General features: G+C 27.4%; 2 protein-coding genes and 1 pseudogene across 3 annotated transcripts in view; all 3 read right to left on the bottom strand.

The window, feature by feature from the left end:
- Positions 1-490: 490 nt before the first annotated feature.
- Positions 491-21,119, bottom strand: LOC107455994 (uncharacterized). Its single transcript, XM_087162345.1, has 11 exons — positions 21,032-21,119; positions 11,496-11,546; positions 5,091-5,294; positions 4,686-4,871; positions 4,036-4,140; positions 3,552-3,623; positions 3,434-3,469; positions 2,776-2,829; positions 2,150-2,385; positions 1,133-1,298; positions 491-673 (listed from the first exon to the last, which is right to left on the bottom strand). Exons 1-11 carry the CDS (start codon positions 21,117-21,119, stop codon positions 498-500), a joined length of 1,374 nt encoding a protein of 457 aa, XP_087018471.1. The 3' UTR covers positions 491-497.
- Positions 5,983-11,489, bottom strand: LOC139424799 (uncharacterized). The gene is made up of 2 exons (XM_087161911.1): positions 10,790-11,489; positions 5,983-8,569 (listed from the first exon to the last, which is right to left on the bottom strand). Exon 2 carries the CDS (start codon positions 8,338-8,340, stop codon positions 7,246-7,248), a length of 1,095 nt encoding a protein of 364 aa, XP_087018037.1. The 5' UTR covers positions 8,341-8,569; positions 10,790-11,489; the 3' UTR covers positions 5,983-7,245.
- LOC122273284 (nonsense-mediated mRNA decay factor SMG8-like) overlaps positions 21,032-24,816 on the bottom strand; it is a 27,435-nt pseudogene continuing 23,650 nt past the window's right edge. The window contains exons 11-12 of the transcript XR_015433281.1: positions 22,025-22,091; positions 21,032-21,141 (exon numbers count right to left, since the gene is read on the bottom strand). The product of XR_015433281.1 is annotated as a nonsense-mediated mRNA decay factor SMG8-like (transcript). The remainder of the gene's footprint in view (positions 21,142-22,024; positions 22,092-24,816) is intronic.

Genomic DNA, 24,816 nt, shown 5'->3' with positions numbered 1-24,816 from the left:
ATTGTATAATCTGTATTTAACTAAAATAGCATGCATGGAAAACAACATTCCTAATCTTCACAGCATCTAATTTAAAAATGTAATATTTACACTCAAATTATCATAATAAAATAACAGGAGTTCTAAGTAAAGGCTAAGAGCAGAATAAGGCTAAGAGCAGAACTCTACCTCTGTCAATACTTTGCATGCTTTCACCATTAGCGTGAGGAGAGTCATAGCAGAAGGAAATATGTTAATTTCTGTCTTGATTTTCAAATAAATCAAAATATTTTAAAATAGCATAGTACATTCTTATACAACTGAAAACAGGAGGAAAGCTATGGGCCAAAGGCATGAATCCGCCCTTCTTCCCAGGTGGCATATTTGAGCGTTAAGTTAGCTAACATCTCTTTTACTGTAGGCATTTGTCGAGTAAAAGGTGCTATCATTATCTCATAAGGTCACTATGATTGTCAAATTTATAACTTTATTAAACAGTAAGGAGTAACACTAATTTTCTACAATTTATTATACTCATTAATACATTCTACAGTTTCCAAAAATAAAGAGTCTGTGCTGCTTGTAGCTTTCGTTGTCTTTCTGCCCTCCCAATCGCTGGCAGTAGCGAGAACTTTACCAAACTTTTCGGCTATGTCTTGCCTGCTTGCTTCCTTGAAGCGTTTTAAGGCTGCAGCTGAAAAATAATAAGACATGAACTATGATTATTACTTTTAAATTAAAAGAAAAATAGTTATACTGAAAACATTACATGAACTAAAAAAGAGATAAGCATAAAGCAAATATTAATAGCAGTGTTTGAACTCATCTCTAGTTTGACAATTCTTTCATAGAGAATAAAATTGCTTCTAGCTTGAAAACAAATGCAAAAAGTAAACCAATACACAACTAACTGGAGCTGCAAGACAACTTGAATCAACATGCTAGCAAATAAATTAAATGCTTACAAAAGAATTGAACTATAAATAGGGAAAGAAGGTGGTTATTTTCTATCTCCTGGATCAATAAATTTTGCTTTCGTTTCCCCCCCCCCTTTTCAGAACAGCATAACTAGATTCTTTATAAAATTAAAATAAATAATTGACATGCTAAAAAATAAAGTCTTAATACAAATTCTAAAATTCTATAAAATTACCCAAGATGGTGTTCGTCATGGCAGTTAGGTTTTCAAAACACTTCTTTCCTTTGCGCCCTAATCTGCTGTATGTCATAGCCAGTTCCATGCTGATAAGCCTTCTGCACAAATTCAGCAAAAATGCATAGATACTCTTTCCATTAGATATAGTTTCAAAATAATTAATCTAAAAAAAAATAATAATTGAGTAAGCATTTCAAAATATATCACAGGTTAACATTGTTTTATTATAAATGCCGCCATCACAAATAGAGACATATTAAAAAAATATTAGAATAATGCTGAAAACATTGTGTTGATAAAATAAGTTTTCATTAAAATGATTGTACTGACAAAAATATTGACAACTAAGTAAAGTCTATTACCAGAGTTAAATTCATATACAGTTAAATCCCTATAAGCCGACTTTATCCCATTTAATATAAGAGTCCAAAACCTTTGTAATCTGACCTTTTCACGTCTATCTTGTAGTAAATTGACAAATAAAATAAGACAAATTTGACCAGTGCTCATGGACTGTTATTCTAAGTCTTTCATAAGCTGACCAAGAAAAAACTTTTTCAGCTTTTTCTTTACATTTACATATTTTAAATTTTCATTAAATTAGTGAAATATTATTAAAAGCAAAACAAAACTTCTTTATGTGTTGACTATAAGAGAAACTTATGAAGGGTTTAGTAATGAGGAGTTTTGCAAGCTAAAGGAAATACAGCTAAACCTTTAATTAACAAAGCTGTTAAATTCCGAAAAAATGAATTTTCTAAATGGGACAAACGGGTAATTTGTTAAATGGTAATTCATTTTTTAAAATACTAATTTTAAATAGAATGAAAAGCAGTTTTTTAATATGCAAACACTAGACACATAATTAAAAGATAACCAATGAGTCATAAGTTTTGTAAATTAATAAGTCGGTGATTCTACGAGATTATAGGCTCTTAGTTAACCATCCTCGAAAAAAATTGAAAGTTGTCGGGATAGTTGTTATTCAAGTAAAAATATAAAAAGCTCCAGTACCAACAAACACTGCAGGTTGACATCTTTTCTTAATTTATTGTCCAACTGCATAAGTGCTTCATCATTAGTAATGGGGAAATTTATATCCTCTGGAAGCTCAATAAGCACAGATGAGGCAGTTCCATTATTTAGTACAATATTTGCACTCATCTGCTGATTTAGAATTTTCAGTTGGTTTTCTTTAACCTCCCTCACGTCTTCTTTTATCTGTTCTAAAACTGAAAAAACTTGCTCCCCTGAAAAAAATATTAAAGTTGAGAAAGATAAATCTATTTGAATACAATTTTAACAGGACAATGAAAAACAAACTATTCGATTTAATGTAAATTGTCACTTCTAATTTTGCTATGTAATAAACTTTTTACACATAAAATTATTATTGTTGTTGTCAACAGTAATATCGAAAAATGCTCATCCATACGGCAGACAAAGAAGAAGAAAAAAAACATTTTTAAATTAAATATTTATATTAAACAAAAAATAAATGGTTTATTTCTTTTTAAAAACACAATATTAAAAAATTTCAGAAATTTTTTTGTTTGCCTTTTCAGCAGTTAATAAAGTTAGTTCAGTATAAATATGAGTTACAATTAAAATAATAATTAGTTTATCAATTGGTCACTTACACATTTTATTATTTATGGTGGAATTCAATTCAACTCTTGACGATACCAAGGATCCTGAAAAAAAAGGCAAAATTAATTAGGTTTTCTGTAATTGTTTGCTGCTAAGGAAACAAAGATACAGTAATTTCTAATGCAAGAGAATTGAAGAAATTATATGGCCATTCCCTCCAACTCTTACAGAATTTCCCTCCAACTCTTACAGAATTTCCGTAGTTTCAGAAAATATTTTTTAGAAGTTAATATAATGTATCAGTAAGTGAAAAAAATTATTTTCTACCACTAGATACAAGTAGTACAAACAAACATAAAAAAATCAAGAAATTTGGAAAAGCATTTGAGCTCTAACCAAAGTTTTCTAAAAAATTTATTTATTTTATAAATTTATGCCTAAGTTTATTACCACTTAAAAAATATCTCACATTAATCTATAATGTTTTAGGCTATGGACATGATTCTCCCTACCTATACTAAAGCAAAACATTTTTATTAAAAGTGACTTATAATAACAACAAAAACTGCCAGTGCGCAAGTCTACTATTTGGAGAAGTTCTTGTCAAACTAGGAAAGCAGGAACAACAGTTTTATTTTAAGATAAATTAAAATATACAATATCCTAGTAAAATCAACTGAAAATACATTTAATAATTTTTAACTTTACCTTTATTGCAAGTTGGTTTAGGAGAAATCAAAGACTCTAGAAAAAAGGTAGAAAAAAATTCAACTAAATTTAATATACATACATATATATATCCTTTAATAAAAGATAGAAAACATACCTGATTGAGGGCTTGGAGAGGAAAATCCAACCAGGCTTTGAGAGGAAGATCCTCCTTGAGGGCATGTTAAAACTACAAAGAAATCAATTATATAACAGCAAAATTGATTTAACAGTACTTAATCAGTCATACATTTAAAACGATACTTTAAAGTCTTACATGTACTTTAAAATTCCATTTAATAGTACATTAAAATATTATTTTGAGATTTTAAACAGAGCTTTAAATATTATTATTTTTTTTTTGTTTAACTCTTTAACTTATGCAGTTTCCTTGTCATGTTTTATACAAACGATAAAAAAATTCCCTCTATTTGTTACATAATTAAAATATTACACAATAAAACAAACTATTGACTCTTCACTCCTACAGTTTTGTTTATTAAAAACACTCGATACTGTCTTTCTGTATAAATTTAACTAATAACTTATACTCATATAATTAAAAGACATGCAAGCAAGCTTAAGAAGTTTTAACAACCCACCATTTGACATAGGAGCAGGCGGAGGACAAAACCTTTTTGTAGTTTGATATTCAGCAATCTCTTCGTCAGATGAGAAAGCAGATGCCAGTGAAGATTTTAAAGGACCTGTTAAAAGTACCACATGAAAAAACTAAATACACAATAATATTAAAATAAATTTAAGATGGGTGCCCTACTAAAAAACACAAAACATATGTTTAAAAGCTGGACATTAATTTAAGGCTGTTTTTTAAAAGAATCTGTCAACACAAGATGTAATACTATTTAGCAAATACACTATTTTTAAAACCACTGTTAATTTGTAATAGTTATTTAAAACTGCTATGGAAGGTTTTATTTATCTTTAGTCAGTGTCCTCAATCCTAATTCTTGTTTTAAATATTTAACTATTTGTCAATTTTAAAGCTTAGATAATTTCTTACAGAAAAATGGCATACATAACTAAAATACAAAGCTTTGCTCTGAGTGTAATACACTAAAACTTTTTTTTTAAATTAAATTTGCAACGGAGATAGAGGTAACAGCCTTAAACTTAAAAGCACTATTAATTAATGTCTATCCCATAAAAGTAAATTAACTATCTCATAAATATATTTGTTTAAAACTGTAATATAATGAAACATATTACCCTAAAATGCAACAGTATTTACCATTAGAGAATCTGAAGATTTTTTTTGTCTTTTCTTCACTGCTTGAGCAATATCTAGATGGTTTTTTCCTTTTACGGATAAGCTCTTCTTCCTCTGAGGATGACGATTCTGACTCAATAGTTGATGTATCAAGAGCATACTCAGCTTTGTATAGCTTTGTCAGCATATGTGCACTTTTAAAACTCTCTAAAATTAGAAGGAAAAAAATCATTAGTTTCAATAAATTTTACGCAGGGTTCATGATTTTTTTAAAAAAATAAAAGAAATTAGATTTCTTTTATTTATTCAAATACACTGTAAGAACATTTATTTATGATACAAAAAAAGAACTTTAAAACACTTTTCTATAACTTTTTAAGTCAATTTATAAATAAAAAAAGTTTTTTACAAATAAAATTTATTTACTATGAAAACTGCAAACTTTTTCTATGTTATAGTCCTCCCAATCTTCTTGTGGCTTGACGCATTCTCTGATGCACCCTGCAGCAAACATCAATGACTTTTTTGCTGGCCATTTTATTTGTGTATCATTGTTAATGAGCCATGAAGTTGGCACTACTTCAATATTCTCTGCTCCGCCAAATTTAACAACAGCATACTGTTTTTGTCCTGTAAGAATATATTGCACTTACTTTCCAAATATATATTAATTACATGAATCAAAGCAAAGCATTGAAAAAAATAATAATAAATAATTTAAAATAAAAACAATAAATTCTCAAAATTTAAAGTTTTGAAAAAAATAAAAATTACAAATAGAAATATAATAGTTCAAGGGTAGACAAAAAAAAAGCAGAGACGATTTCAAGCATTAGATGTTTTATTAAATGGAACTTAGTTAATGTTTATTTATACATAAATTTTTTCAAGCAAACTCTATATACAAGGTATCTGGTAAATCAAGAGATTTTAAATCACAGAAGGATGTTTTTCCTTTCATTTTTTGAAAGAACACCATGATGTTTAAAGAACACGATAAAAACATTTTTTCAAACAAACTCTATATACAAGGTATCTGCTAAATCAAGAGATTTTAAATCACAGAAGTTTAAAAGATAATTCGCTCTAGAAAGGATGTTTTTCCTTTCATTTTTTGAAAGAACACCATGATGTTTAAAGAACACGATAAAAACATTTTATATTTTAATAAAATAAATTTCAAGCATTAGATGTTTTATTAAATGGAACTTAGTTAATACTTATTTATATATGCATTTTTTCAAACAAATTCTGTATAAAGGTATCTGCTAAATCAAGAGATTTTAAATCACAGACGTTTAAAAGATAATTCGCCCTAGAAAGGACACCATGATGTTTAAAGAACACGATAAAAACATTTTATATTTTAATAAAATAAATTTCAAGCATTAGATGTTTTATTAAATGGAACTTAGCTAATATTTATTTATATATAAATTTTTCCAAACAAACTCTATATACAAGGTATCTGCTAAATCAAGAGATTTTAAATCACAGAAGTTTAAAAGATAATTCGCTCTAGAAAGGATGTTTTTCCTTTCATTTTTTTAAAGAACACCATGATGTTTAAAGAACACGATAAAAACATTTTATATTTTAATAAAATAAATTTCAAGCATTAGATGTTTTATTAAATGGAACTTAGTTAATACTTATTTATATATACATTTTTTCAAACAAATTCTGTATAAAGGTATCTGCTAAATCAAGAGATTTTAAATCACAGAAGTTTAAAAGATAATTCGCCCTAGAAAGGACACCATGATGTTTAAAGAACACGATAAAAACATTTTATATTTTTATAAAATAAATTTCAAGCATTATATATGTTTTATTAAATGGAACTTAGCTAATATTTAATTATATATACATTTTTTCAAACAAACTCTATATACAAGGTATCTGCTAAATCAAGAGATTTTAAATCAAAGAAGTTAACACTTTTACAATGAGTGATTTAAAGCAATAAGAACTTTAAAGTGACAATTTAGCACACATTTGGCTTTAACTTCACTAAGTTTCACTTTGACTAAGCTGCTCAGAATCTTATCATATAAGAAAATGCAAGTTATTTCTGAGGAACACGGTGTATTAAAATATGGTCCTGCAACGGTTATCTCATTACAGAGGAAAACACATTCTTCACTTAAACAGTTGATCACATGTTTAATCAAATAAAATTTTTCACCACTTGAAAGAAAACAGTTGTCTCTTTTGATTGATGAATATCGTATGCCATTTACTACCACACTAGCAAATTCTCTTTCAAACTCATTATTTCGAATGATTTTAATGGGATTAAGCCATTTGTATTTTTCTACTGGGGTAGTTTATTCAACATTATACCTTTCTGAAATTCTTTTTGATAACTGGGCTAGATGATGCGACCCTGTTCTTAATAGCTGTTTTACTTCACCAAGGAAGTTCTCAAAAGGGTAACATGAGAATTCAGAGAGGCATCCATGCAGGCGAACATCATCTGCGAGATGTAAAAGATTATGAACATTGTAGACGATGGCCTTTTTACCATAAAAAATACCAACATCTTCAACAAAAGATAAGAGCATCTGCTCGGAAAACTTTACATATTCTTCATCAGAAGATAAAGGTGGACTACTAAAGTAGAAATTGCCACATGAAGACTTAAAAAATTATCATAAAGACATGTCGGCAGTATATCTTTTAACACAACAGGCCCAAGATACAATAAAAATTGTCGGAATTCAGTCGCTTTCCACCTGTCAATGTCTTTTAAAGACCTAGGTGGGCGGCTGAATTCTGAAGGCATACATTCAGAAAAGGAAACAAGCCTGTCTGATATCTCTTCAACTTGTTTGGCACTCATTCTGGTGCTGTTTTCTTTCTTTTTAATCCCATTTCTAATCCAAAACATCAGCAGTTTCCTTACCACACCCAAGTCTACCAAGTGCATGGGATCCAAAGGAAACTGACTGATCATGCCGATTTTCAAATCCAACAATGGGGATCTACCAGCATGATGTTGAAATTGAAGAAAGTCAGAGAAATCCCCATCAGTTCTCTTTGCACTGGTCATTTTTAAAAACTTAACATGGCCATTAATAGATTTTCCTTTTTGAATGCATTTTTCGCAGCCCCAATAGGAATTGTGATTCTTAATGGCTTTAACAAAAAATCGGGCAGGGGCATCGCAATTGAATTGTATGATACAAAATGAATAATGTGCATCATTTTGTATGAATCCTTCAGACGATAATTCCTTGACTTCTCTAACGAAGTCATTAAAAAAAGCATTTAAACATTTAGGCTTGGATAGCCCACTGTGGCAAGCTATTAAGAAAGGAGCAACTTTGACTTCAAAGATTATAAGCCCTAAAATTGGCCAGAACTGTATCCTTGAGCTTTTGGCTAAAGGTAAGCCATCCACATTTATCCGCAGTTGAATATCTCCATTGGGAGAAATTTTTTCCAAATTCATATTACAGAGGTTCTTCCCAATCCCAAAATAAATAAATTCTGACTTGGCTAACTTCTGAATATTTGTTGTTCTAGCAGTTTTTAAAATAGTTCTGCTATCTTGAGGTAATTCTGGGTGATACTCTTTTAGTATACTCAAAAGATTTTTTAGTTGCTTGTGATTGATTTTATTTGTAACTGCCCAAAATCTCAGTTTTTCAGACAAAGACTTGTCAGCCATAATGCTCGGAACATTTTCCGGCTCCTCCACTGAAACTGATGGAACAGGATTATCGGAAGATTCCAATTCAATTTGTGCAGCATTTAAAGAACCCAATTCTACATCAGTTGGCTGATGAGGCTGGATTATTGAAGCATTCAAGCTACCAAAATCTTCTTCGACATTTAGCTCGTGAGGCTGGAACTGACTTTCCTTTCCTACATCTGATGCAGAAGTATTTTCCCCAATCCTACATAAAAAAAATAAAAGAAACATAAATTGAATTGCTAAAATGAAAAAATTTAACTGATTACCATATATTTTTAAACATAAGTCTAAATGTTAACAATCGAGAGTGTGCTTTTTGTTTGAAATTAAACTACCCAAAATTTAAAATGCTTAGATAAGCCAGCATAAAATATATATATATATCTTAGTTGCGAACCTTCAACTTCTCTATCTCAGGATATCTTAGTTTGTTTACCATTCTTCAGAAGTAAATACCCATTAAAAGCTTCACTAATTCTTTTTTTTTTTTTTTTTTTTAACCTGGGTGCAAGTTGGAAAAAAGGCCAAGACTGAAACTTTTTTGACAGAAATACCTAACATACACAATACCCCCTCGACATATGCAAACTATCTAAGAAAGCTTTACCATAATACATCAAGTTTAAGTACTGTACAAAAAATATTTATTCATCTGTCTTTTGATAAAACAACAACAGGACATAAGAAAGTAGACCAATAACGTAGACCTAAAAAATATTTTTATGGACAGAAAATTTTTTCTTCCGATTTCCGTCTTCAAGTCTGCCTTGTTTCCGCCTTACTTCCGTCCGCGGACATTTTCGAAAGACGGAAATCCGTCTTGGGGACGGAAGACTTGCACCCATGCCTGGCTGATTCTCAAACTCTTATTTAAACTCATTATTTTTTAATATTTTATTTAACAATGGTAAAAAAAAACTTTGAATTTTAAGGTATACTATGTTTGCATCATTTTAAAGAATATAATTTTACATGGCAAAATACAAAAATCAGTCGAATAGTTCCTGAGAAATCAAATTTTAAGTATCTGACTTTTCTGAAATTTAATTTCTGGTTAACTACTCAACAGATTTTTCTCAAAATTTTTGACCATTATCAAATAAAATAAAAATAACTAATAAATATTTGCAAAAAATTATTTCTTGCATGAAATTACTTTTGGACTAATGAATTTTAAAATTGTGAGCAAAAATATTTCATACATATTTTCTTTTTTTCAATTAGCTTATGTACTTTTTGAGAGATAGCAAAGAGTAAAATTAATATTAAGAAGTCCAAACTATTGGGACCTCATATCCCAGATTGCAGCTATCCTCTATACTGCTTAAACATCTTTGAACTTTGCAATATTGTTTTGCATTAACTGTTCACGGATCCAATTATCACGAATTTCATGCATAAATAGTGAGCAGAGAAAAACCTCTGTAATCAAAACACTTTTATCACTATCACACTTAATATAGAAATCACATGAAGTTAAATTACGCTGCAAAGTAGTGACATATTCAGCTATGGATTGTTTTTAATCTTATTTGTTGATAAAAAAATTTAGCAACAATATAATATGGGAGATACTTCCATATCGCAATTTGTTGCGCCAACTACAATCACCAAGGTGGCAAATAGATTTTAAATAAATAAAATAAATAATAAATGCAAATAAAAAAATTAAATAAACAAAGATGTTTGCAAAGGGGTGGCTATAAGTTATACATTTCTAATTCTTCCCTTTCTGTGATGTTTTTTATTTTCTCACAGGTTGCTGCCAAGATTTGACGATTATTCTGCCTAGATCACAATACGGAAATCTCTCCACAATATGTTTCTTTAGCATGAGCATATGGGGGAAACATTGAACAAATTCGTCATTTTTCAAGTCTTTCAGACATTTTTCTGGTCCAAAACAAGCAGATAAATTGTAATGAATCTTTTTATAGTGCACAGAACCAATAGAAGTACACAAGAGATGGAGATTTTCATATATTTCCATACAACGGGAATATTTTTCTTTATAAATAGCATAATTTTAAAAGGGATTGATATTCTTAATACATTCTGAAGTAATTGGAAGATTCTTTTGTGATTTAAGCTCTTCATTTAACAATTTCGGCCAGTACATTGGCGAAAAAGCAAATAATGTTTTGAAATGTACTGCATCCATTTCGGCAATACTAGAAATGGCCCTAATTCATACACAGTGAAATATAAATTCAATTTTTTTAGCACTGCTATATGAAAACAAAAAAAGTTTGATTTTAAAATAAATGTACATTGCGATTCGAAAATTATTTTATAGTTTTGAATTTAGAAATCGTAGCCAACTTATTGTATTTTTGAGAATTCGTGAATTAAATAATGTAATGCAATATAGTAGAAAACAAACTGGGACATAAAAAAAAGAGAGATTAAAAACAGTACATACCTGCCAAGATCGGACGAGGATTTTAGCTTTCAACGAGTTCGCTCATTTTCAAAAGATTCATTAATTCGGCGTCATCTTCAGCAAGTTTTATTTTTTTTACAAACTTTTCTTTTAATAAGTTTAATACGAGTTTTACTCGACTTACCTGACATGATGCCTTGTAATAAATATCTTAAAAGATGAAATCAGATTTAAATATAAGGACAAAAGACGTAAACACTTATTAAAGAGACCGCTATACACTTAAAGAGAATCAGGTTACGGTTGCAGTTGCGAGTGGTATACATCACAGATTTCAGTATTTAGTGAAAACGATCGATGTCATGACAAAAGCACGATTACAATATTGATATCAAATATTGTCCGAGTGTTGTTCGGATATCTCTAAATTTATATTTTAAATTTATTTTTTGGAATTATAACAATTTGACGTCATCTTTTGTCTTTTAAATGATTAATTTTGATTTAAGAACGCAATAAAGTTTTAAATGAAAATTTTACAAACAGATCTTTAATGTGAAATCGACGGGAATCGTACAATATCGTACACACAATTTCGATTTTTGCCAATATTGACAATGTCGGTCGATGTAGACTAAAGCTGTTACAATATCCCTGTGCTACTTGGGCTACATAAATACAACACAAAAAGGAATAACAGGAAAAATGCAAATTTAAAGCTCATTTAGCACACTCTAAAGTTTACCTTGCTCTTCAGGAGGTTGTTGTTGCTGCTGTTGTTTTGCAGCTTCAGTTCCTACACAAAGCCAATTGCAGCACAAAGAGAAAAGGAACAAAAGAAAAGAATAAAGAAATAATTGCATAAATTATAAAGAAGAAGATATACATTTAGATCAGAAATGACTGAAGGGTGAAAATTTACATTCAGGACACACACAGTTTAATAATTAGCCAGTTGTTTAAAGTAATAATTATAATTTAAAATAAAAATAAAAAAAATACAATGAGATTATATTAATATTATAAGTAATAATTTTTACCTATAATAATGAATATATAAAATGTTTTCAAAGACAAAATATAAATAAAACTTAATCAAAAATAACTGATGAAGTCCCTTAGACTGATGATGAACTTAAAATTTTTGGATGAATCCTATGCTTTTCAAAACATTTTATTTAATACTTTTCATTTTATTTATTTTCTAGTTTTTTAGCAAATTAGCAGTCTTCAAATTCTCATAGTGCAGGACTTGACATAAACTGCTTGGTTTTAAATGCAAAAAACACCAAGCAATGACATTTCTATTTTGAGAAAGAGAGATAGGCTGAAAGGAATGCTTTCTCAAGTTTTAAGGCAGGCAGCACAATTTGAAAAACCAGATAGAAAGGACTGAAAAATTTTTTAACAGCTACTGAGATAAAAAAAATAATAATAATAATAAAAAAAAAATAAAAAAACATCCAACGGTGTGAAACTAAGCATCCAAAATACATTACATAAATTTGCATGACATAATAACATCTTATTAAAAAAGAATCAAATTTTTAAAAAGGGGAAAAAAATAATAATAAAAAATATAACATCAAAGTTAAGATTTTATTTACGTTTTTTCTTTTGAAGAACAAGTAAGAACTTTTAAGCCCTTTTAACAGTGCTTAATTTCTATGATGCAAAATTATACTCTATTAAGCACATTTAAGGTACGTATGAACTCTAAAGAAAAAGGAAATTCAATTCAAGGAAAAATCCACAAAATTTCTTGTTCTGCAGCAGATAAGAAATTAAAAGTTATGATAGATGAATAAAATAACTTCTGAATACAGTGAATGGCTCTCTTGCATTTCAAGAGGAATTCATTTGAAAGTGGAAATTGTCTATTTTTCTTTACCCATTCAATCCTCTTCTATATGCCTCACCTATTTGGGTGAGTTCTTCTTTACTATAGCAAGAGGATTGTAATATCATGGGTTTAGGGAAATGTGAAATCTTTCTTTTGGTTGAAATGAGGGGGGGGGGGGTTGTGAAATTAAAATAAAAAGTGAGATAAGTGACTAAGTTTTAAAAACAGTAAATAAAAGTTACTATTTTTTAAGATACTGACATTAAGTGAGAAAAGTGACTCATGCCTAGCCCTGCAAACATCATCTTTACTTGAGGGTAAATGTATCATATTCAGAGAAATGTAATAATTGTATTTATTTATTTTCCAATTTTAGAAATTTTCCTATTCGGTTGACTTATACACCTGACATAGTAGAAATTTGATATCTTGTAATCGAAAATTGGGCTGACTTACACCCCAAGATATACAATAATTTATCTATTTAAGATTATTCATATTAAACAGTATAGTAAACTGAACTTATTTTTAATTTAAATTTAAAACACTTAAATTTTTTTTTTAAATACTTAATTCGTTTCACACATTGCCATTTACAGGGTATATGCTACATTTTAGATTTTCAAATCCATGACTCATTCCAAGAATTTTTCATGATTACTATTACTATTTTACTTACTATTAGTTACTCTTTTCTCCGACAAAAACACAATAATTTTAAAAAAGCATTATAATAACATTAATTGAAATGATAGGTGTAACCAAAACTGTTGTACTCTGTATCTTAATATTTATGGATTTCAAATTTAACAAACAGAGTAAAGAAAGAGTTGAAGCAATAAAACAGCTGAAAAAAATACAAAAGGAAATATTTTTCTTTCTTTTTTTTCTGCAGAATTATATGTTTAAGGTACTTTTCTTGTTGATCAGAAAGGAAAGAAATACTCCTGATTTTTCTGTTCTCATTTCTGAATTGAAAAAATTTTTTGCCAATGACTGGTTTGTTTCAGCTAGAATTTTAAATTGATAAAATAAAAATAATAATACAAATTCTGAAATCACAGAAGTTTTGAAGATAATTCACTCTAGAAATGTTTTTTCTTTCCTTTCTTGAAAGAACGCCATAATTTTTAAAGAACATGAAAAAAAAAATTTCATGTTTTAGTAAAATATTATTGTGAGTAGGGATTTTGTTACAAATTTAGATATTCCGAACACCATGATATTGGTGGTGGTGGTGAGGGGGGGGGGGAGTAAATTCAATTTTAAAAATTAGATTTTTCAGCAACCTAAATCCATGATTTTTTTTAAAAAATAGTTAAAACCATAACATTTCTTGACTTTCCAGGTGCCCAGATACCCTGTATTTAGTTTTAGACATTATATAAAAGGCCTAGGCATTCTATAGAATAACAGATTCCAAACTTTGCCAGTAACATATAGAATTACAATTACTTAATATCATCACAAAGAACTACACACAATTTAGTGTTGTTTTCCAGCATTTACTTTATCTCCTTTTTTCACAAAAAATTAGTGAAAGAAATTATATGATATGGAGCAATCTGCCTTCAGAAATACATAAAAACATTTTTATTGTAAGCAGATGTTTTACGGCTTGAAGAGCTATCAAAATCTAAATTTCTTAAATATAAATTACTGAACTGTTAATTAGCCAACTTATTTATCAGAGACTTGAGCTCTAATTTTATGTGATAAGGGAGCTCTAGAGATTTCACGCTCTATACTTGGCAGGATCCACGCAAACAGACCACGAAAAGGATCTAATCTATAACTTCGTAAGATCTATAGACAACCTGATGGAAAAAAAGATCTATAGAGATAGATAGATCTACCAAAATGAAAGAAGATTGTTGCTTTAAAAATAGTTCTGGCAAACTCGAAAAGTACTCTACTTTAAGGCAGATTCCCGATGAGACGCATAAATTGTGCAACACTTTTGGGGCAAAAATCAGGAAAAGTCACCAAAAGAGATGTCTGGAGAAGACCAGGGACCACCCAGGGCTATTAAGCTAGTGAAGAAAAAGAAGAAGCAAATCTACAAATAGCGCCAGTGAAGTTTTTGGCATTCTATTTCTATAAGCGAAACATTCTATTTTTTGATAAGAAAAAAGAAATGAAATCTATTTTTAGAGCAACAAAAGTAGCTTTCATTTTTAATATATGTATTTCCCTAGGAATATGTATATACAAGTAATATTCAAAGTAAGATAAGAATACTAGCTAAGAATAAAGAAAATTTCACATACCCTCTCCAAAAAAGAAAGTGCAGCTTTAAGTGCACCTTCTGGTTGACCAAAGGGGAAGCAATACCTAAACAGGAAAAAAATAGATAATTGGCCAAAAGATGGAAAAATATATGTTATTTAGCAAAATGCATTTTGATTGAAAAGACAAATGAATTGTACATAGCTATATTTACAACATAATTGAAAGATGTATTGGAAGATGCTCTACTATGTTATTAGAAAATTTTTTGCAAAGCACTTTATTAGACGATCAACAAGCCTATCTCATATATCAAAGAGGGTATGGTGAAATATAACAAGGTAGGTTTAGTTGCACAAATAGTTAGGGAGAGCTAAATGCAGAAAAAAAATTTCTTTTCAAAATCTATAACCTTACATAGTTATTCAATACAAATATTTATCACACAGTAGAGGATTAATTTTACATTTATGGTTGATTTTTACACTGACTATATTGTTCACAGTGCCGGCCAGGTGGCCGAGTGGTTAGCGTGTCTGACTGCGGAGCCAATGGCCGCGGGTTCGAATCCCGCTCTGGGCATGGATGTTTCTCTCTCTGTGTTGTCTTCTGTTGTGTGAATGAGTGAATGTGGCCCACCCTATGAACGGGTTTGTGGCAGTATGGCGTGGGTAACGTTACTCGCCTCCGTGACTTTGGTTCACTGGTGCCCACTGGGTAACGCTAAATGAGTAACAATTCCGGCATCTTCTATGGCGAAGAACGAAAAGTTCAGTGCCTGCCGTTATTAAAAAAAAAAAAAAAAAAAAATATTGTTCACAGTAAAAAAAAAAGATTTACTTTATTATTGTACCGAGCTCCTCAATTGTTTAAATACCATAAATAATTTAAATGTTAATTGAGAAAAATACTTAAAAACTGGAAATTATAGGACAAAAAATATATTAATTATTTAAATAACTTTAAGTAAGCAAAATAATATTAAAAAACTCTCAAAAATTAAGTAATAAAAAGGTAATGTCCTGAAATGATGAATATTTATCAACTAAAATTAAAAAATGAAAGAAAAAACAAGTTACATTGAAAGAAGAATAAAAGCAATGTTAAAATGAATATTACAGTCACAAATTAAATTTTTAAACAATATTTTAAATTGAAAAAAAAAATTGAGTTATGAGTAGAGCTTCAAAAATTGGCCATACTGAACGAAATGTAAACAATATTATCTGCTTCAGGTAAACTGATTAAAGTTTGCTATTAACTAAGTCTAGAGCGAGAAAAAAAAGTGAGTATATTAGAGACAACCTCTAAGAGGATAACTGAAAAACAAATTTGCGAGTGTATTTTAAACAATAAGCTAATTTAGAGTAAATTATAAAGAAAAGAGTAATATATTTACCTAAAATGAGTAATTTGGTTTTCAAGAAGTATTCTGTATTGTTCATTAATATCGGCAAAAAAATCGTTCTCTTCAACAGTCACAGTTCCAATGCCGTCTGGCTGTAGGTAGAAAATAACTTTCACTTGTTTTAGAATATTATTTTCGTAAAGCACATACAATATTACAATAAAATTAGTATACTTAATTATTTATAATGTGCATAAACTTGTTCTTAGCATTGATACAATATTCATCATAAGCTATGAAGTGTATTTAAAAATGGTTAACAATTAAAAAATTAATTAAAAAAAATATTGTTTCTTATAAATTTTTATCAAGCATCATTCATATAAAGTAAATGATACATAAAAAAGCTTTAGATTTCTTTTAATATGCAATTTATACATTCATGTCTCACTGCTTCATACAATTTAAGCTTTTAAAAATAACTTAGGTATGTTTTGACATTATTTTAGACACTGGACAAACCATCCAAATGTAATGCATAAGTAGAAAAATTAACTTTTATAATATAACAATTTATTTTTATGTAAAGTTGAATGATAATGCAAATTTCAAATTAAATCGAAAACGATACTAGCACTAACGATACTGAATGTAAATAATTTATTTTTTTGAGATAATTTTCTATTTTTACCACCGATTTCTAAATCAGTTTTCAATATTTAATAAATACGCACAATAAAACTTCATTGCAAAAAGAAGTTTAATTAGTTGTACAACTTTTCAAAGAATAGTAAAACTTTTTGTAAGAAATTCGTTACACTGCAATTGTTCTCTACTACTAACCTATGCAACTAAAACATTTTATTTTACAAAAATCACAGTAACTTTAAAAGCCATAATTGTTGGAAAAAATAAAATGAAAGTTGTTCATATTTCAGTTCATTATTCGTTTTTAGCTAAATATAATCCATTAAATAATTTTAATTAGCTTCTGGATAATTTTGTATTTGTGAAAAAAAATCACTTAAGACCATAATAACATTTAATTTATGCATTATAGAAGTTTTTTAAAAAAATAGTTATTAGAAAAATGATTAAAATGAAAAAAACATAGCAGGATCTTCAACAACTTATTATATGCTACTATTCTATATTGTCTACATTTCTTAAGTACTCTAAACAGATCCACGCTTTAATATCAAACAAATATAATATTATTTAAGTTAATTTTGTTATGTAAAAATTATCAGAAGAGAAATTTAAATTATGCATAATTAAGATTAACACTAAATGATCAAATGTGATACAACAGTGCACCGTATCAGATATTAACTGCTGATAAATATATTTTTACTACAACAACATTAATCACAAAACGACAATTCTAAGTCACACATAACAATAATATGAAAGAAACCTAAAGGAAAATTTTGAATAACATCAAATATTTCAATAAATAAGAGTTAAAACCAAAAAGGTTTTTCCTTATAATCCAATAGATTCTACAAAGAAATTTTATTTCTCTTAAAGTTTTAAGGAATAAATTCGAAGAGAGATGAGTGTCTTTTTTTCAAAGTATTTTGTCATTTAAATGTATGATATTAATCTTTTAACACTTATTAGGTAATAATATGAACTGTAAAAGTATTAATTTAATATTTCTTTTAAAAAAATGAGTGGAATAAAAAAACAATTTTAGGTTGATGTCTTTACCATTCTTTCTAGTTACGTTTCAGTGCTTGGCAATCTAAACTTACATTACGAACATGTGAACAGCAAAAAGAACAGAGACAAAAATGCTTGTCTTTTCTATATTCTTTTTTGAATCTATTCTAGAAAGATGTGACCAATAAATTACTTTATTTTAATAGATTACACACAGATGGATATATTTTTTCATAGCATTCAATAGCAAAATCAAAATTTTGAAACTGAAAATTTTTTTGTCGGTAAAAAAAAATTCATGAGCTAAATACATCCACAAGGAACAATAGCAAACTTTGTCTAGTTATATCACAGGTGGTCAGAAGAAATAAATCTGCAATCATAAAATAAATACAGAACCAACATGTTAATAATAATAAGCAACAAGTCATATCAGTTTAATGATGATTAAAAAGTGAATGCTTTAAACATGCTTTTGCTTTTCATTCCATAATTTAAATCAACACATTCCACAAATTGTCAAAACAATTAAAACTAATTGTTAGTCATTAAATCCGCTTTTAGAAATAAGAGTTTCAAAAAATTCCAAATTTTATTCCATACAGAAAAATAATTTTATCCCCCAATCCTACATTTTGCAAAGAAAATATATTATGCATGAAATCCAAATAATGTTAAACTTAATCTCAATGATGCAGAGTAAAACATTTAAAAACTAAACCAAGTTAATTGCAATTTATATTTTATTCTTAAATAAATCACATAAATTTTGAAAAACTAACATTATAACCACAAGTTTGAAAAAAAAGCAGCAATATAAATTGAATACAAGTTGAACTTTTTTAAGCAAGCATAATATTTCTACATTATAAACTACTCTATTAAGGAAAAAGAAATACTTATGAAATATAAGTGCCTAAAAATGTAAAAGATTTTAACTAGAAATGGAACTGATAAGAAAGTTGCCAGAATTTTTCTGCAATTCATTAAGTTTAAAATGTTTCTTTTTACAAAATGATGATCAAAATAAATTAAATATAAGATTAAAAAAATAAATTAAATATAAAATTTAAAAAAAATCATACTTTTAATTAAGTTTATTGTTATTTATCTAGATCATAAAATGTTAAAATAATGTCCATCATTGTTTATCAAAGATTTCTAAATCACAAAAATGGATTATGTAAGAAAGAAAAATAATTTTTCAGAATAAAATATAAATATAAATTTAGATTTTTAAAAACAATCTTGCAATCAAAGTACTTACTAAAATTTCTTTAAAAGTTCTTAGAACTTAACAGAATAATGGAAAAAAATGTTTATTTTTTGAGCACATATAATAGATTAATGAGCCACAATAGAAAAGAATACAATATAAAGAAACTGAGCTGTTAAATGAAAAAGCTAATGTGAAATTATTATCAACAATGATAATTTTGGAATACATTTATTGGTGTTGATAATTTTTTTAAAGAAAAAAAAAACATTATTTTGAAAATGTTGTGTAGTATAACTTTAATTCCTAAATTTAAATTAAGTACATTATTTTATCAGATTTCAAACAAAAATAATAACATGAAATTATTATAAAGGAAAAAAGTATTTTTGTTTTTACCCCAAAAATTAAATATAATTAAGGAAAAAATTTTACCAATTGGTTTTGCTTTTTTGTCCTCCTTACAATAAATACTATTTTTTAATGTTCCTTATCACAGTTCCTATTCATCCAAAATCTAATTTATCAAAAAAAAGTGCTTTCTCGATAAGATTAATTCTTAACACTAGGTAAGGATACCATAACAAAATTTAAGTTTGAAATAACTCTAAATAAAACTTATTATAAATTTGATTTTTAAATATAAATCAGTGATTCTAAATTTCAGGAGTAAATTTGTTTCAAGCACTTATGCAACAATAATAGCTTAGGTACTTATCGGCACAGTCGATTTAGATGTTGCTCACACAGCTGATGGAAAATTAGAGGTATAAATGGAAATTATGAGATTATCAGTAACTAAAAGACTAGAAAAGTAATTAAGTTTGGAGAAATTTTATTAAATCTTTTCAATCTACATAGCTATTAATCTGTCTATTAAACCTGTAATGTTTGCACAGTTTTGAAAACAATCATATAAGTGACAAATTTTTTTTATTCAAGAAAATTATATAAAACGAAGTGCATTTACAATATGTATTCATTCTTAATTTATGGTTTAATCGCAAATCTACATGTTCGATGCATGCTGATATCTAGTTTAAAATAAACTTTCTCATTACAAATAGTCTAGTGTTGCTATCTGGAACATAGAGAAATCAACATGTTTACGGGCATAAGCAACAGATCGTTTCAATCCTTTTGGAACATTACTTCAGCCTAGAAATATCACAATAAAATTTTAGAGGGCAAAATTTCGTCTCGTCATTTTCGCGGGAACGAGAAAGAGTAAATTGTAATCAATTGCAAGTAAAACTGATTTTAAAACCTACTTGTTTCAGTTTACCGTGATCAGACATGTGACTGGACTATATAAAAAGCTTTGATGGCAGAGTGTAGATACGTAAAAGGATAAACAATATCACATAATACTATAAAATAATTTTTCTACCATGTGAAAGAAATTAAGATTTTGTTACATATAAATATTAAATAATAAGTGTCAATCTAAAACAAGTTTCTTTGTATCGAATTTTTTAAACCTGTATAAGTTCATTTCACTGAAAAATACTGAAGGGGGCACTAGTTCTAAAAAGGAAAAAGAAGCAATGCTTTTCAATGAAAAATAACACATATATATGCCTTTATACTAGAGTTCATATTTGCTAAGCTTCACTATAACCACCACTCCACTGTGTGTGCAGTTCAGCACTGATTATTTATAAAACTCTAAATTCAAAATAGACCAGAATAAGAAAAATTCATCAAGAATTATTTTAAGTTTAGTTTTAATTGCTAAAGCTTAAAATTCTGCCATTTGTTGAATTGACCTGTTAATTGTTTCAGATTAGTTGTTTAGTGTAATAATCATTTTATATGCTTTTTTTTTTCTTTTCAGTTAAAGGTCTATTAAATTGGTTGGACAAATTATTTAGAATAATTCGTAAAGATATAAAAGTTTAGTTATTGGAGTTATTGCTTATAAATTAAATAGAAACTAAAAAACTAAGTAAATAAAGTAAAAAATAGAAAATTTATTACCAAGTACTGGCTCAACATAATCTACAGTATATCCATCCAGCTGCATCATTTCCGTAGGTTCCAATTTCTTTTCTCTGTAACTGCACATTGCAAAACTATACTGTGGATAACTGGTAATATTAAAAGATAATATTAAAGAAAGGCACATGCATAAGTTTAATAAATTGAACAAAGATTATAGCAAAACAAGATATTTTGCATGATATTTTTTTAGCAAACATCGATATTTTTATTGAATTGATACCGATGCTAATAAAACAGGCTGTAAATAATATACTACATAGCAAGAATTTGATATTACTCTATTACTTTGGGGGAAAAAATACAAGTTTGAACATAACATACACAAAAAAATGCAAGTTATTATAGTAATAATAAAAGTTAATAGATATTTTTTGTTTTAGTTTTTATTTTGTTTTTCAAAACTCACATTTGAAATATATTACAACTAAATACTAATCACCTAAATTATTCATAAATTGAAAAGCAAATAATTAGACAATAGCAAATTCTTCAAAATCTGAAAGTCTAAACTAATTACTATTTAAACCAGAATAGTTAAAAAAAATGAGTTTAATGTAATTTTCTTAATGATATATGACAGTGTTGGTGATATTTAGACAACATTCCTATCTAATTGTCAAAATTAGCCAGTAAGTGATCAGTCTACAGTTTTTTTTCAAATGGTGAGGTACCATTTTGTAAGCGGAATGTTTTTCAAAATTTGCTTGCTTATTAAAAAAGTATCTAATGCCTACTAAATAAGTAATCAATGAGTAACAAAGTTGTTAAAAATCATTATTTTCATGAAATAAAAATTTATTTAAAAAACAGATTCTCATAATTTATATGTTACTGCTATAATAAAATAGGAAAAATAGCAGAAAATTTTGAAAATTTCCAAATTTTTATGTTTTAATAATATTTTACAACTGATTAGTCATGGATCAGTGTGCATCTTAAGACATTTTAATAAACAATAAAAACACCTACCTGAACCAGCAAAAAATATATTATTTTCCATTTTTTCCTAACTTGCTTTCCTTGTGCAAATAAATACCTGTGAAATAATTTTCAAAATAATTTTCATTAAAACATAAAGCACTTATTTCTGAAAAAAAAATTAAATTAAGTATGAATATGAATTGCAATAAAAATAAAACCAATGAGTAACTTTTTTCAAATTCTTATCCTCTGCTGAAAACAAAAGCTTAGTAATTTAAAAATTCTTAAACATTCCTCAAATTCATCCGAAATTTATTTTTCATTTTAATTTTTGCATCAATAGATAAACTTGAAACCACATAAGTATAAAATCCATTATTCAATATTAAGTATTTACCAGAATTTTTGGTGATCAATGTACTAAATTAAAAGTCTTAGGAGGACGCCATACCCAGATAAAAAAAAAAAAAAAAAATTGGCAAAATCAGTTGTAAGTCTCACACTTTGGGGGCGTCTCTTTGAGGGAGAAGTGAATTGGTACAGTGACAGTGATATATGATAGATGGTCAGTTAAACTATCCCATCCTTCCCTAAGCAAAACTGAAGAATATAAGCATTAGTTTCGAAAAGTGATTCTGGGTTCACGGTCTTTTATTTTTAAACTTCTTAGTTTCGTTGTGAAATATCCAGAATAAACATTCTAACTATTTATTTGCATGTAAATATTTAATAGGTGTTTACAAGATAATGGGGATTAACTTATATCTTACAATTAATTCGTTTCAAATTCGAACACCAAGAAGAATATAAATTTTTATTTATGTGTGTGGAATTAATGTAATTAATTAAAGTAACTTAGTTTTAATAATCGGCGCTAGAACTGCTAAGTATATTGAGTTGTAAATATATGAAGAATTATAATTATAAGAATTCTGAGAAAAATACAATTTCTAAAAACGTAGGCAATTTATAAAGTCATAATACAGAATTAAAAAATGATTAAAACTTATACTAATATAATAAAAAGTTAATAATAAAAAAATTAAATAAAAAAAATAATAATTATATTATAAAATATGATAAAAGAAAAATCAAACGCTTTTTAGGTTGCATCAAAGAAAATTTTTGTTTTAATGTATCTTTTTCAATCTTACATTCACCATCTGGGAAGTTTTAATTTTCTGTAAATAAGGATAATAATTTCTCAATAAATTTTATAATTTATTTCTATTGCTTTGTAATTTTGCTGAAGTTTATGTTTTGTATTTGTCTGAGAATTTTTCTCCTTTCATTTTTAATAGTTTAAGACACGTACGTACATTTCAATATGTGTGTGTGTTAAAGCAAAGGAAAAAGAAAATAAATAAAAAATATTTTTACACAAAAATACTTTTATATTTTTTTCCGTTTCAATAATTTTATATTTGCTTTCTGTTTTATACATTTCAATCTCTATTTGAATTATTAAATTTTCTGTTTGAGTATTATTTATTTTTGTATTTTAGTATTATTTATTTTTATTTATTTACTCTCCTTTTTTAAAGTGAATTTGCACCACAAGTTCCCTATTACTTCAGCTTTAGAAAAATGGAATTCAGATGAAACATCTGTTAGCGTGTAGTTTGATAATCAGCGAATTAACATTTTTTTTATTATTTATTTATTTTGTTATTGTACTCTGTCTACAGTTTTAAAATTTTGTTTAGATCACATCTTGAATTCTCTACTTTCATTTTAATTGTGTATCGACGAAACACACCTGTTTAGATACATATAAAAGCTAAGAGGCATAATATTTCAAACAAAAAATGATCACTAGTGTGTCATTTTTGGGGTCTAAATTTAGTGAAAAAAATGTTCTCGAACTACTTTTTTGATGTATTTCTTATTTACGTAATGAAATATAAACTTATTTATAACGCAGGTAAGTTTGTAGACATATGTCAGAGCCTCGCACACACAAAAATAAATAATAAATCAAAAATAGAGAAAACGACTGTGTAATAATACAAAAAATTCCATTTTTGTGGGCAAAGCATGCAATTAAAAAAATTCTCTAATTTAAATCATATATTTTTTTTTATAACGATCCTGATCTTTTAATTCTGTATAATCAAGATAAAAACATAAAAAGGAGATAAATAAAAAATATAAATAACAAAAATACAAAATAGAAAAAATATAAATAGTTTACATGTGTATGTGCATTACAAGCAGTATAACTTGAGTCACAAGAAATTTACAATTGGAATATTTTATTACGTTTACATATGGTGACAAAATAAGGGCTGAAAACAAGAGCAAAACTCTTATTTTATCACAGATGGAAAAAAGGAATGTAATATCAAAAAGGTAATTAAAGGTAAAATCGGCATAGTAAGTAATACAATGGTAATTAATTATGGGCATTTTCTAGTAGTTAAAAGTTGAAGTGAACATTTATATTCTTAACATTTTCCCGGCATTTTTAAATAGTCATCGAATTTTCCCGCGAGATTTAAAAAAGAGTTTCTCAACAAAAGATTGGCAGTTTTTTTTAAAGATAAAACCTATTTTGTAATAAAATACTAAAAATTTGTATTATATTTTTTTTCTTAAAATTTTAATACAAGTTGCTAATATCATATCATACTGCCCAATCCCCATTGTCTAATGATTGAATTATTTAGAATACGTTGTATGTTATTAAATTTATTGTATGTGTTAATGGATTAAAATAAATCAAATGGTGACATAAATTAAAAATTGATTTATTTAAAATGTAGTTTTAGGGATGATTATTTCAATACATATAAAGTAACGACTTTTAATTGCAAATCTATCTAATTGCTATAACAACT

This window comes from Parasteatoda tepidariorum, chromosome 4 (assembly GCF_982258835.1).
Source record: "Parasteatoda tepidariorum strain Cologne lab strain chromosome 4, Ptep-v5.0, whole genome shotgun sequence".
Taxonomy (NCBI): Eukaryota; Metazoa; Arthropoda; class Arachnida; order Araneae; family Theridiidae; genus Parasteatoda; species Parasteatoda tepidariorum.
Note: the sequence above shows the minus strand (reverse complement) of the source record. Positions and strands in the feature narration are given on the sequence as shown.